This window comes from Oryctolagus cuniculus, chromosome 21 (assembly GCF_964237555.1).
Source record: "Oryctolagus cuniculus chromosome 21, mOryCun1.1, whole genome shotgun sequence".
NCBI lineage: Eukaryota > Metazoa > Chordata > Mammalia > Lagomorpha > Leporidae > Oryctolagus > Oryctolagus cuniculus.
In genome coordinates, this window is record NC_091452.1 from 3,927,385 (window position 1) to 3,942,690 (window position 15,306).

A 15,306-nucleotide genomic window follows, 5' to 3' on the forward strand; every position below is an offset into this window, starting at 1 on the left:
GTTTTGTGGGGAGCAACTTGGACTAGACTGTTACTGGAATTAAGACTTATTCTATACATCTGCTCTCCCACAATATGGCGCTGGGAGAGGTGTAAACAGCTTCTATGCAGCTGCCTCTCGCCAACTTGAGTGATGACCTGCAGGAGCTGATCCTGCTCCTGATTGGAGGAGAGCAGCGTACTCGGCGTGTGGGTAGCAGAGTTGGGATTGGTGGAAGAGGACTATAAAGGAGGAGAGAGACAACATGCACGGGGAACATCTATCTGAAGGAACACCTGAGCAGCCCCCGAGAGAGCCGGCCGGCGGTGTGCCGCTCCCCTGCGGAAGTGGGGAAAGTGGCAGGGGGAACCGCCCTTCCACGGAGGTGGAAGGGACGGTGGCCAGCCCGGGAAGAACCAGCAGCAAACCCGGGAAGGGCCGAGCAGACAGAAGAACAACGCAGGGTCCTGTGTCGTTCCTCCATGAAGAGGGGGAGCGACAAGGTTTCAGAGCTGGAAGACCATGCCTTCACCACGCCTTCACCACGCCTTCACCGCGCCCCTGCGTGATCTCAGGCCCCTTCCTGTCCCGACCTGTATGCCCACCTGCCAGGCAGCCTACATAACCATGCCCCTTTGGAAGTGGATAAAAGGCCTAGAACACGGTGGGCCGGCCCTTTCTTTTTTTTTTTTTTTTGGCTGCCCTTTTTTTTTTTTTTTTTTTTCAGCTTTACAACTTTAATCAGTTCTCATCCACATTGACTGTCTGTAGATTTTTGAAAGTGGTGACAGGTACATAGGTAACCAAAGTGTAGAGCTTGTTTGGGGAATCTTCATCCTCATTACGTTTTCTGGACAACCTCACGCGGATGCGGTATGGGACATTCCTTATTCCTTTGGCCCAGATGGCTTTGTTGAGCCTGGTGTCAATGCGCACATCTGGAGTTCCCATCTCTTTCATGGCAAACTTCCGGATCTCTTTGAGTGCCCAAGGGGCACGCTTCTTGAAGCCCACGCCATGGATGCGCTTGTGAATGTTGATGGTGTACTCGCAGGTCACCACCTCGTTGATGGCAGAACGACCCTTCTTCTCGCCGCCCTTCTTCGCGGGAGCCATCTTGGGGGCGTGGCCTTCAGGCCCCCGGGGGTTCTTCAGCTGCCAGTAGCAGCTCATTAGCAAAAGTTGCCGCAGGTGGCCCTGGGCCTGCTCTGCCTGGTAGGGACCTGGATTTCCCTTTCTCTCTTAGAGCCCTCACTCGCCTATGCATTTCTCTCACTGAATAAAAACCTTAACATTTTACCACGTCCTCTGGTCTGCTTGAGCCAGTATTCAGAATTCTGCTCTGAATCTGTGGCAAGAACCCGCACAGCTTATGAAGTTCAGAAATATATTAATAAGCAAGTCAGTTTCGTAACAACGTGGGCCATCGCCTGCTGCCTCCCGGGCCTGCAGCAGCAGGAAGCAGGAGCCAGGAGCACAGCCAGGACTCGGCACAGGCGCTGCTGTGTGGCGGTGGGCGTCTCAGGAAGCAGAGTAAACACTGCCCCAAACGCGGGTTCACCAGTGACCTCCCGAGTTGAACAAAATACACAGAGAAACAGTGAGTGAGAGACAGTTCCAGAAAATTAGGGCTGGCGGCTACACAGTCCGTGGACTTTGATAGGTAGGGTAAGGTGAGCGGTGGCATAAAAGTCACTATTCTGGTTGCAAAGCGAGTCCTTGGATCTGCGCTGGCAGCTTCGGACGTGAGCACTCCTAGAATTTAGACGCGAAGATGCAGGTGAGATGTTAAAACACACTGGACTGTAAAAGAGATGGAATTCGCTCGCTCTGCTGGCCAGGGACATCCCCTGCTACTGCTGTTCTAGAAGACATTTAGGAAAGGGACAGGACCCAGCAGGACACCGGGACACCCCGGGGGAGTCAGCGGGAGGCTCCCGGGAGGCAGGTGCTGCAGCCCTTCCTGTCCCACAGCCCCGGGCACCTGGCCTGAGGAGCACACAGGTGGAAACAGGGAGCACACGGGAGCCGCTGCCTCTTTGAGCACTTGTCCCTTCAGAGGGAAAAAATAACAGAAATCGCTGATTAAACTGCTCTATATCTGAAAGACAAAACTATTAACGTGGATACTCGACTCTGGGGTGATTCGAAATGGCTTTCATATCCTGAGTATGAAGATTTGGAATCTGTGTTCCTGCTGAGGAAATTCATTTTTAAACCAGATTACTTAAGAAAATACTAAGGAAATTATGATATTTAATAACCATTACTTAGGCAGATTATAGATTTAAAAAATATTTGGGGGGAGTGAGTCAGAGATCATCACATAATAAAGTTTTTAGCGTTATCCTAAGTGGCTTACAGCTGTGTGCAGTTTGGTAGCATGTGATCTATAACTAATTAAATTATTCCACTTAATAATTATCTCACACCTATAAAACACGCCACACTCGGCGTTGCAGAGACTCCAAGCTGAAGGTCGTTTAAAAGACTCCTCCAACATCAAATTTTTATGATGTAAGATTTCTATTAAGACATCCCATCGACTGCAGGCTTGGCATGAATATTCCCTCCCCTCACCTGGCTACTGAGAACCAGAGAACTAGAGAAGTGGAACCCAGTCATTTGGGGTCTATCTGGGCAGCGGCTGCAGCACCAGCCAGGGGGACCAACTGGCCACGGAGGGATGGAGGGGCAGCATGCTGCCCAGGCTTTGGGGGCACCTTTCTCTGTGCAAGGAGAGCACACGTCTGCTGCACAAGCCCACTGAGGGGACAGCTTCCAGTTAACTTCGGATGTTCTGTTCTCTTTGCCCATAGTGGGGCCTGAACTGCACCGTTCCCTTTCGTCAAAACACCTGCCTTCCTTTTTGCTAATAAATGTTGACTCAAATGTTTTTAAAAGCATTGATTCTAAAGCTTAGCACAGGGAAGACGGTCATGGAGCCATGGCTTCCTTCTTCCGCCGCCACCTCTGGCTCTCGCTGGATCTGTGTCACGGGCCCCTGGAGTCTCTCCAGCTGAGACGATGCACTTTCTCTCTAGAGCGCTCCTCTGACCCTCCGGGAAACTGCCCCACAGAACGGGCAGCACCCTGTCTAATGTCCTTTATCGGGTGCTCAGCTCAACACCCACCCCCTGCGGTGGGTGCCGCACTGGCTGCAGATCACACACACCTGGGGCACCCACCTCCCCCTGCAGAGAGGCATCCGCTTCCCCAGGAGCTAACACTGGCGTTTCCAGAACTGGTTTATGATCAGTGCCTGGGTCCCTGCGGACGCCGCAGCGCCTGAGTTTCCACGTTAAGGGGTTTCCCTCTGCAGCAGAGGCCCCCCACCCTCCTTCTCCCCTCCAGCAGTATCCCTCTCTCTGTCACTCTGCCTTTTAAATTAAAAATAAAAATGAATCTTCAAAATTAAAAAAAGAAACTTCATTTAATTTTGCAGCGTGATGCTCCTGGCCATGAGCTCCTACACCACCATCTGCAGCTTGGATTTAGACTACTGCAAACGAGAGCTTGCAAATATAGACGTACAATTACCAGATTTAGTGGATATTAATATTTCATAAGGAGACTTAATCTATTTCATTACATTTTACATTAGTTGTTCTAATAAATCTTTTCCTACCAGCACTGCTGACAAATTTAATAGACTTTATAAATAATTGGTCAATATCAAATGTGTCATAAATTCATTCCAACTTTGGAAAGAGGCCCAATAGCTACTTTGGTGTTGTACTCTTGCGAGTGATCCATAATTCACAATTAATGCTGGTTTAAAAATATGACAGGAACTTGATTCTGTCACATGGCAAGTTTTGTTTGAATGCATAAAAGTTTAATTTCTCTTACGGATATGGAGAAGGCTAATTTTGGTGAACTCCCACCTGCTGTGAGAACATCATTAAGAACACTTTTAGAGACAGACTTTCTGTGGAAGGAGAAGTTCAAGAGCAGAAAATCCCCTGAAATATAAGTCAGAGTCACAGAAAGCTTCAAGAAGAGTTCCTATTAATTTGAGACAAAACACGAGGCTTCAGTTTGGATTTTGTTACTGTTGGTGGTTTAGGCCTTCAAATAATAATATTTTAGTCAAAAACTGACATTCATATTCTGTATCTATGCCAGCAGCGTGGGAAGAATGGGGACTGGATTCCACGCCTTAGCTGTCTGAGTGAGTCCCGGGAGGTGGGCTGAGCTGACTCCCAGCCCTGCCTTTCCGTCTCCGAGAAGTCCCAGGCCCCTGTCAGGCAGGCGGCAGCTCTCCCACCTGTTTTAGCTCCAAGCTGGGTTGCAGTCAGCTCCACTGGGAAGGAGGGGACCTGCTTACACGTATGTGAGAGCCCCGTAAAGTGTTCAGCTGTCTCAGTCACTCAAAAGAAAACATTTATTTAAGCCTGGAGAAAATGTAAAATTGCCTACTTTGGGAAACGTTTGACAGTCAAGTCAATACCACCCTTTAGAATAGAGACTGCTGACTGCTAGTATTCAGGGAAACCCTGTTGTTTAGCAATTGGGAGCTGCAGGGTAACAGACAGAAAAAGCTTCCCTGTGCTGCTGGATCAAATAACACTAAACTTTTCTAAGACTTCGTGATCAGGGACTATCGGATATTCCACTCAATTAATCCTTTAGACTGCAGACATAATATCCTCTCCAGAAACATAAAAGGGACACCGCACTTCACAGTCCACGTTGCTCCTCGGGGCAGACGAAACGCTTGCCCTGGAAGGCTGCTCCCGTCCGGGTGGTGTTGATTCTGAGAAGGCAGCACCACCTGTGGAGACGCTGCCTGATCCAGCTGAGGGAAGCTCCCAAGGGGCTCAGTATTTGCGTAAGAGACGCCTTAGGATTCAGTGGGGCACAGTGGGCTAGCCTTTTGTTTTTTCTTTCCTGCCATGTGCTGAGGGCTGCTGTGAGCTGTACTCACAGGCAGGTGCTGGCTGGTGCTTCTGAGCTTGAGGGCCACGAGGCTGAGCCTTCGCTTGACTCAGAGCACGGGGGACCTCAGAGCAGACATGGCGCTGGTGCTGCGAGCCCTCGGCCACTGGCTGCTGGCTCGCGTGGAAGCTCCCCTGCCCACCTGGGTGGGAGAGGCGCGCACTGCCGTCCCACCATCCAGCCCAGCAGGGAGATTTCCTTTTCCTGTGTTGGGTCACCACTGTCGCTCCCCCTCTTCGTGGAGGAACGACACAGGACCCTGCGCTGTTCTTTCTGTCTGCTCGGCCCTCCCCAGGTTTGCTGCTGGTTCTTCCCGGGTTGGCTACTATCCCTTCCACCTCCGTGGAAGGGCAGTTCCCCCTGGCCGCATTCCCCACTTCCGCAGGGGAGCGGCACACCGCCGGCCGGCTCGTCTCGGGGGCTGCACGGGTTCCCTTAGATGTTCCCCATAGATGTTCCTGGTGCATGCCGTCTCTCTCCTCCTTTATAGTCCTCCTCCGCCAATCCTAACTCGGCTGCCCACACGCCGAGTACGCTGCTCTCCTCCAATCAATAGCAAGTCCTACAGTTTATTAGTTGAACTGGAGGCAGCTGTGCGGAAGCTGTTTACTTCTCTCCCAGCGCCATATTGTGGGAGAGCAGATGCATAGAATAAGTCTTAATTCCAGTAACTCAGTCTAGTCCGGTTGCTCCCCACAACCACTGCTCAGGATAGGTGACAAAGCTTGTCTTCACGAGATGCTGCGGTAGACAGGACCGTAGACTGTGTTCTCCTGGGTCCGGGTGTCTGCGTGTGATGTTGCCTACAGATTTTATCGTCGTGACCAGGTACGCCGCATTTCCAGATCGATCCAGCCTACTCCACGAGATACCTCTTCTAACACCTGCCATAACTGACGCGCGTGGCTTTGTAACAGAGCAGGGGCTGTTGTGGGTCTGGGAAAGTCCAAAGCTTTTACGGCTGGTGAAGCTCACCACAGGGTGGCAGGAACTGCGGGTCCATTAATGCTTACATTTTACAGGCCAATACTTTTAACAAGCATGAAAATGTTGCACTCTAAGAAGATACATTTTGTTATCTCCATGCAGTACAGTATTATTCAGCCTAAAAAGGAGTGAGGTACCTTTGCATGTAACAACACAGACCTTGGGTGGACCCTGACTAGGGTGTGCTCAGGGAAAGAAGCCAGATACAAACTTACCTTTACAAGACCTGTGTATGAAATACCCAAGTAGGTAACTCGGTAGAGGCAGCATGTCAGTTGGAGATTTGCGGGGGCGGAAGGATGGAGGAATTGGGAGAAACTATTTAAAGGATAAAGGATTTTACTGTGGAATGATGTAATGTTTGGAGCCACAGATGGTGAGATTACAACATGGTGCATATAGCAAAGGCCACAGAAGTGTTCATTTTCAAATGGTTGATTGTATGTCACGGGTGTCGCTCCCCCTCTTCGCGGAGGAACGACACAGGACCCTGCGCTGTTCTTTTGTCTGCTCGGCCCTCCCCGGGTTTGCTGCTGGTCCTTCCCGGGTTGGCCGCCATCCCTCCACCTCCGTGGAAGGGCGGGCCCCCCCTGCCACTTTCCCCACTTCCGCGGGGGAGCGGCACACCACCGGCCGGCTCTCGCAGGGGCTGCACAGGTGTTCCTTCAGATAGATGTTCCTGGTGCATGTTGTCTCTCTCCTCCTTTATAGTCCTCTTCCGCCAATCCCAACTCTGCTACCCACACGCCGAGTACGCTGCTCTACTCCAATCAGGAGCAGGTCCTACAGGTTATTGGTTGAACTGGAGGCAGCTGTGTAGAAGCTGTTTCCTCCTCTCCCAGCGCCATATTGTGGGAGAGCAGATGCATAGAAGAAGTCTTAATTCCAGTAACTCAGTCTAGTCCGGGTTGCCCCCCACAACGGGAAGTTGCACTAAAGTTACTATAGAACACACTTTGGATCCGTTTTTCTTCTGAGCTTCCATAAACATTCTAACATGCCATTTTGCATATCGTGAAAGCTACTAAAGCTTTCGTAAATGATGGCACATACAGTCAGCAGCTGGGATCACCTAAAGGCATAGACACGCAATGACAAGTAGAATGTGGGCCCTTTTTACTGGTTTAATTTTAATTGGAAACAATTGTCATGGACATATCCACGTTGTGAATGTTTATGGAGTACTGTGTGATATTTCCATGCCTATATACATTGTGTTAGTTTACCTAATCAGGGTAAATATATGTATTCTTTTTACACATTCAACACATCTTTATAACGAAACATCCAAAATCCTGTCTTCTAGGTTTTTTTTTTTTTTTTTTTTTTTTTTGACAGGCAGAGTGGACAGTGAGAGAGAGAGACAGAGAGAAAGATCTTCCTTTTTGCCGTTGGTTCACCCTCCAATGGCTGCCGCGGCCGGCGCGCTGTGGCCGGCGCACCGCGCTGATCCGATGGCAGGAGCCAGGAGCCAGGTGCTTTTCCTGGTCTCCCATGGGGTGCAGGACCCAAGCACCTGGGCCATCCTCCACTGCACTCCCTGGCCACAGCAGAGGGCTGGCCTGGAAGAGGGGCAACCGAGACAGAATCCGGCACCCCGACCAGGACTAGAATCCGGTGTGCCGGCGCCGCTAGGTGGAGGATTAGCCTAGTGAGCCGCGGCGCCGGCCTGTCTTCTAGGTTTTTTAATAGAGAAGCATATATACACAGAGGCCTGGCCTCCCACAGGGAAGACCTGGAGATGAGGTCCATACACCTTGGGGGAGACCTGGAGATGTGGGGCCATAAGATGAGGACCTACTTGCTTCTAATAATGAATGGTGTTTTTTTTAAACCAACTTTAAAGAATTGTCTTCCAGCAACTCATATGTAGCAAGACTTTCCAAGCTATCCAATGTACTTTTCATAGAAATAATGTTTCTCATTTTTTTCACATTTTCCACAGCATTGAATTATATTTAATTGTATGACCCAATCACAATAAAAAGCATGCAGTCCAAACTGTGTGTGTGAATTGGTGTGTCCAGGGGCCAGCATTATGGCGCAGAGAGCTAAGATGCTGCCTGCAGTGCCACCATCCCGTATCCAAGCCCTGTTCACGTCCCGGCTGCTCTACACCCCATCCAACTCCCTGGGTTGCACCTGGGGAAGCAGCAGGAGGTGGCCCAAGTACTTGGGACCCTGCCACTCATATGGGGCAGCTGGATGGAATTCGTAGCTTCTGGCTTTGGCCTGGGCCAACCCCAGCCATTGCAGCCATATGGGGAATGAACCAGTGGGTAGAAGATTCATTCTCTCTCTCTCTCTCTCTCTCTGGTCTTTCAAATAAATAAACCTTTAAAAAACATGGGGGCAAAGTAAGATACATTGAAGTTATATGTCACTGCTAGAGGGTCAGTTGGAGGTCACTGTAACCATCCCATGACAGGAAATAGTGACTGAATTATGGGTGTGTGTATGTGTAGAATAGACTGTGAATGAACTTGAGGTCTAAAATGTAGACTTTTATATGCGTGTGTGTGTGTAATGAATATAAACTTGATGTATGCATATTATAAATACTATATAAGTATAGTATTTATATATCTGTATATATGTGTGTGTATATATGTGTATGTTCACATACATATGTGTCTATACAGAAATCCAAACACATCTTAGATGATTTTCAAAAAAATGTTTATTTAATTTATTTGAAAGGGAGAGAGCAAGCCTTGGTGAAGGAGAGAGTGGGAGAGAGAAATCGAGCCTCCATCAATGGATTCACTCTCCAGATGCCCCAAACACCAAACACCTGGGGCTGGGCCACGCTGGAGTCAGGAGCCTGGAGCTCAATCCACAGGGCAGAAACGCAAGTGCTGGAGCCGCCACCTGCTGTCTCCGAGGGTGTGCAGGAGCGGGAGCCGCCACCTGCTGTCTCCGAGGGTGTGCGGGAGCGGGAGCCGCCTCTGAAGGTGTGCAGGAGCGGGAGCTGCCTCCGGGGGTGTGTGTTAGCAGGAAGCTGGATCAGAGCGGAGCTGGGACGTGAGCCCAGGCACTCAGATGCGGGACACCTGTGTCCCGGGCAGGGTCCTGGCTGCTTGCTGCACTGAACACTCACTCCTCTTAGATGCTTTGGATATGATCGTGTTGGCTGAAGGTTACATCTCAAAGTCTCACTATGCCCACTAGAGATATGAACTGACATTCAGGATAAGTGAGTCTGGGAAATACAAATTGTGTTAAATTCGGGGCTGACTTTAAATAAACAATGCAAACCCTTAGCCTGGCTCTAGCCCTGCAGGGTGGGGGTGGAAGAGGCACACTGAACACCCCCAGAGGCACAAGACAGCTGAGCCGCTTGCTTGGACTGGAGGAAACCACGGGATTTTCCATTCAAAGGGAGTACCTGAAAGCAGTGACTGTGCAATGATCCTAACAAGGAGAACTTTTGAAAAGGAAATTTACTGGTCTTTATCCTTCTCTACAAAATCAAGTCTATGAAAGGAATAGTAGCTTAGTTGGGTGTCCTGATGGTCTTCATTCCTTCTGTTCTCCCTCCGTCTCTAGAGTCTTACTTGAAGTATGGAATATTCATACGGGAAATGAGAACACAGAGAAGATCAAACATGAAAGTGTAACTCAGTCTTAGGCCTTCACTAAGTTCAAATAGATCAAAATTTAAAACAAAATGGATGCAACAGAAGTCTTCAGTTCCTTCTAACAGCTGGCATAATTTGCTTGACTTTGATTTAGTTCATGATGAGAAAAAGTGATTGTAGGTCAACAGTACTGGAAAAAATATTGCTTCTTGTCTTGGACTGTCACTGAGATGTGGAAATATGTTTACGTAATCAGGAGTGTGTCAATAGCACTAAGGACCTAAAACAGCATACAAAAATAATCTGGATTGTGATTAATTGATGGGCAAGAGAACTGCACACTTTGACTTCATAACAACAGGAGGCGGGGTGGACAGTTGGCGCAGCAGTTGCGACACTGCTGGGGACATCGGTATCCATAACAGAATGCCTGGTTTTGAGTCCTGGCTCTGCTTGCAACCCAGGTCCCAGCTAAGGCACCCTGACAGCAGCAGGTGACCACGCAAGCGTGGGGTCCCCTCACCCACACGGCAGACCTGGATGGATTTCCTGGTTCCTGGTTTCAGTCTGATCCAGACCTGACTGTTGCCAGCATTTGGATTTGGGGAGGGAACCAGTGGATTGAAGTTCTGTCTCCCTCTCTCTCTCTCTCCTCCCTTCCACTAAAATGAACAACAACAAAAAAAAAGGTGATGACAAACACAGAGGGTATCCTTTTTGTTTCTCCTGTGTTTTTGCACCTCTTACTCTGGTATGAGCACCCTGATTTATTTTGCAGTCTGCGGAAATTTACTCCCCAGTGTTTGGTTGGTGGGCAAGCAGCTCTGGCCAGACCAGGGCCTCTTCTGAGCACACAGGCAATAAACTGAAAATGACGCCGGTTTCCTTCTCTGTGGCACTGTCTTTCCAGATGGTTCTTGACCAGAGACTACCGATGAGTTCCTGCTTCCTGATTTCCTGTGCTGTGTTGAACTGTCCACTTTGGGGTCCATGTATTCAGTTAGTCACTTGTTCTGAGAATCTTTGGTAACAACACTGTCCATCACTTTCCTTGACTCCACAGACTCAGGGGTTCATTTCGGAGATGTCGCCAAATACTGAAACCTGAATAACTCTGTTTGTCTGTCAGTTGATCTTTCATGGAAAAAAAAAAAAAAAAAGGAATTGTATGAACAGCAACACAAAAGGGCAGCTAGTTTAACTTAGAGCTCAAACAACGGCAGACCTGACTACTTCATGATGGCCTCCTTTTCCAGCTGAGAACTTCTCGTGACCTCACACAGAACAGAGATCTGTCCTGAGATTTACCAACACCCCTGACCCCTACTGCATTACGCAGGGCTTTTGCCATGATGCCAGGGCCTCCTCCGGTACCCGTGAGTGCCTTTCTCTGCCCTCATCCCCTGCCAATGTCCTAGCAGTGCCCCCACTGTGCTTTCTATCAGGAGTGCAAGTGCAGGATCAGCCTTGAGCTACCAGCAAGGTTTTCAATATGTCCGCTTCAGCATCAGCTGTGGTTTTGCCAAGCAATCACACAAAGGAAGACCTTTTCACGGTCACTTGGCGCTCATGTCGGATACATGTAAGCAAAATGGCAAGCCCTGGGACACATGCGGATGGCTCGTTTTTAATGCAAGCATGCGATGCTGCAAGTGAGGTGCTCACGCAGTCTCCATGGTGGCGGCTGATCCTTTAAATCAATGAGCTATTGCATCCTGGGAAAGTGGCAGTGCTGTCATTTATCTTACTAGATTTCTGGTGGGCAGGAATCCATCAGTGCCAGCTGTGCAAAGCTTAGCGTTCTCCCTCTACTGCGAGTGCCTGCTCTGTAAACACAGTCTGGTAATTTACCCACAGGAAGCATCAGAGCCTCCCCTGCGCCCTCAGATTTGACAAGCAGCAACAGGACGCTTTGACTTTCAATACGCATATCATATCTGTATTGACAGTAATCAGCTCCTCCTATAAAGTCTTAAAGACCAGTGAAAATAAGCAGATACCTGACATCGCATTACACTTGAAAGGTTGTGTTGAATAAAATGCATTAATTCTCATAAGCTATGGAAATCTGTATTTTGTCTTGCTTTGTTTCCCATGTACAGCTTTATCAAGGTCTTTTAACGGACTTCTTTTTCGTAAGATAGAGAGCTGTCTTTTCACACAGATAATGCGTCTTTGTTGAGAAAGCCATCCTCATTCTTCCTTTTGTAATCCAGCTACTTATCTTTAAAATCCAGAAACCCAGGTTCTAAATTATATTCTGATATTTAAGAAAAATACCCTATTGAACTATGTAGAAGCATGATTTGGATAAAATATTAACATGAAAATAGTTTCCAAAGTAAAATTACAAAGCCAAACTATACTTCCTTTGCATTGTCTCACAGGTTCAAGGAAAACTGTACTTTTTCAAAGCAACACTTTATTGATTGATAAAGTGCTTCTGGAGACACTGCAGGTAGTGCAAGATGGGTGGCACAGGTCTGTAGAAATACCGACAACAAACTGAATTATTCTCTGAGAAGTATGACTTTTTGCTCTTCAGGTTCCTCCCTGAAACCTTGCACAGTAGAAGACACCAGGCCACGTGCTACTATCCTGCACGGCAGCGAGGCCATCACAAACCACGAGACCCCAGAAAAGCCCACTGTCCACTCATGCGAGAATTTGAATGAAAAGGACTCCCATACCGTACAATTATTATGCAGCTATTTTGATCGCACAGACCCCTACAATGGCTTCCTAAGAATCCAAGAGTTTCCAGAGCGCATTGGGAAAAACGGTATCCCAGAATTCACTCTGTCGGGGGCACGGATGTACAGCCATGCTCCACTCATTTATAGGATGCCTGTGCAGGTTTTGTCACAGCCAGTAACCCTTTTGAGTCTCAAAGTATTCCTGCGTTTCTGTAAACACGCAAGACAAGGATTGTAAATCACTGTCTCAGCATGAAAAGTGAGGCCCCTTCACGTGTCCAAAGTCACACACTGAGTTCTCTAAATTGGGACACAAATCCAGCCCTTCTGAGTCTACATCTAAGCTCTTTCCGCCTGCTATTTTACTTCCCAACACTCATCACATCCATGATAGATACAACATGCATGTCCAGGATGTCATGTATGCCCAGAATGTCATGTGTTTCGGGATGTCATGTATGCTGGGATGTCATGTATGCCCAGATGTCATGTGTGTCAGAATGTCATGTATGTCCAGGACGTCATGTATGTCCGGGATGTCATGTATGCCAGGATATCAGGAACTCAGAATAACACTGCAACAAGGGAAGCCCAATAGAAAGAGAATAAAGCACAGATAGAAATGCAAGCAGCCAATTCTGGCATAAATGTCCTTTTTCTCCAGGGTTGAATAAACCCATCATTCCTCCTTCTGTCCTCGCCCAGAGTTAAACGGAGCCTCCAGTGCCCTGGGGTAGTGCAGATGCCCCACCACCACCTGCCCAGGACTCACAGGCGCCCTGGGGTAGTGCAGACATACCCCACCATCACCTTCCCAGGACTCACAGGTGCCCTGGGGTAGTGCAGATGCCCCACCACCACCTGCCCAGGACCTACAGGCACCCTGGGGTAGTGCAGATGCCCCACCACCACCTGCCCAGGACTCACAGGCGCCCTGGGGTAGTGCAGACATACCCCACCATCACCTTCCCAGGACTCACAGGTGCCCTGGGGTAGTGCAGATGCCCCACCACCACCTGCCCAGGACCTACAGGCACCCTGGGGTAGTGCAGATGCCCCACCACCACCTGCCCAGGACTCACAGGCGCCCTGGGGTAGTGCAGACATACCCCACCATCACCTTCCCAGGACTCACAGGTGCCCTGGGGTAGTGCAGATGCCCCACCACCACCTGCCCAGGACCTACAGGCACCCTGGGGTAGTGCAGATGCCCCACCACCACCTGCCCAGGACTCACAGGCGCCCTGGGGTAGTGCAGACATGCCCCATCATCACCTGCCCGGGACTCATAGGCATCCCCCAGCATTTTTTCTAACAAGTAACTGAGCAGGCCCTGCACAGTTTTTCCAGTCTTGGCTTAGGCCTTTCTTGGCTCTTAGAAATGCCAGTCCAACTGAGAATTAGATATGCAGGAGATATCTGCACTACTTTCTTCTATATCTGTCTTCCTTGCCTTGACTCCCAAGAATTAAGAAGGCAAAACAAAACAAAGGAAATGCATAATCCATAATCCAAAGCAAAGTCATTTTTCTTATCAAGAAACAGTTTAGGAAACCGTAATGTATGAGGAGAGAGAGATAATATTTGAAGACGATAACCCTAAGAACAGTTTGACATTTACCATCACTTGAAGGGAAATTCTCGTAAGACAAACGACGGTGCACTTCTGGGGAACTGCTACCCGTGGCCTTAGTAAAGCTGATTGGCATGTGAAATACACTGAGGTTTATTACATGACTTCACAGAGACAGCAACTTCACAGTAGACATTTAATTGTGATCACTTGTAGCCCAACAGCACTTCAGGGAAATTTTCTTTACTGAAATTGAAACTTTTAATTGATCAAAATGCATCATTATATTGGATTGGACAAAATCTTCCTTTTAACACCGGGAGTGGTCACTGTGTCCCATCACTGTGTTCAGGCTGCGAACTCCCTCAATCTGTTCTCCATGAAGACTTGAGCAACAGGGAAGGAAAATTCTCCAGCAGAGTGGAAGATACGGGTATGAGCACCCTGGCTACCCCACAGCGTGGATTAACTGCCAACAAACCCTGCAAGCCGCAGGCAACACCTGGGACAGTAAATTTCCGGGACAGGATGAGTATCTTTGAGGATGTGAAGAGATTCCCATGAGTGTAAACAGCTGTAAATAAGACAGGGATGCACTCAAAGAACACAGAGAAGGGTGAAGCCACTGGAGTCAAGTGTAGGGGGAAAACTATGCAGAAGCTACCGAGTGCTCGTGTTTCCTGGAGGGTCTTTCTCCCAAACACAGCAACAACTCAAATGGAATCCTCGAATGAAGCTTTCTCAAAGTTCATCATTCAAGACTCCTCTACAGATGGAACGGGAAAGGAGAACTCCCCAGAGCGAGCGAGGAGATGTAGAGGCTGCGACAATAGAAGGGGGGTCTATGATGAGACCACACACTTCCAAACACATAACCAACAGCAGGGCTTTCTAAAACACCTTTCAGGAGCCAACTCGGACCCACCACGTCCATGTGCTTAAATCCATGCACTGTTGGGAGAATCAAGCCATCAGGATTCTGAGTCCTTTATTCTTAGTCCACACACAATTGCCACAGAGCTGGTTATTCCCAAAATGGTCAGTGTGGACTCCGTGCAGCTTCCCTGTGCACCAGGCGCACGGGGAACAAGAGAAACGAGGGCCTTCTCCCACGCAGGCAAAGCTTCCCTTGGCCACGCCCACTCACACAGGCCACACCCATCCCACAGGCCACTCCCACCTCCACACCACGCCTACCCTCACAGGTTCACACCTGAGGAACCTATTGCAAGAAAACATGCGGAGAGCCATGAGGAGGGAGAGAAGATGGCAGCAAGACCAGAAGGAAGACAATAAAAATCCAAAGAGGTTGCTGACCCGAGACCACTTTCCAAAGGAACAAGCAGGGTTAGATGCGCAGCTGTGGGCACCAGCAGTGCACCCGATGCTGAGACCCAGTGGAACAACTTGTGTGTGTCACACACACACACACACACACACACACAGACCTTGTCTTGTATCCACGGGGGATCTGTGTTAGCATTCCTGCAGACCCCGCCGTCTGCGGATGCTGGAGTTCCTTCCATAAAACGGCACGGTGCTCGCATGA

At 49.0% G+C, this 15,306-nt stretch overlaps 1 protein-coding gene across 1 annotated transcript; it reads right to left on the reverse strand.

Annotated features, from left to right (window-relative positions):
• Window positions 1-655: 655 nt before the first annotated feature.
• LOC100354234 (large ribosomal subunit protein eL31-like) lies at window positions 656-1,109 on the reverse strand. Its single transcript, XM_051835604.2, has one exon. It carries the CDS (start codon window positions 1,093-1,095, stop codon window positions 721-723), a length of 375 nt encoding a protein of 124 aa, XP_051691564.2. The 5' UTR covers window positions 1,096-1,109; the 3' UTR covers window positions 656-720.
• Between the last annotated feature and the right edge of the window lie 14,197 nt (window positions 1,110-15,306).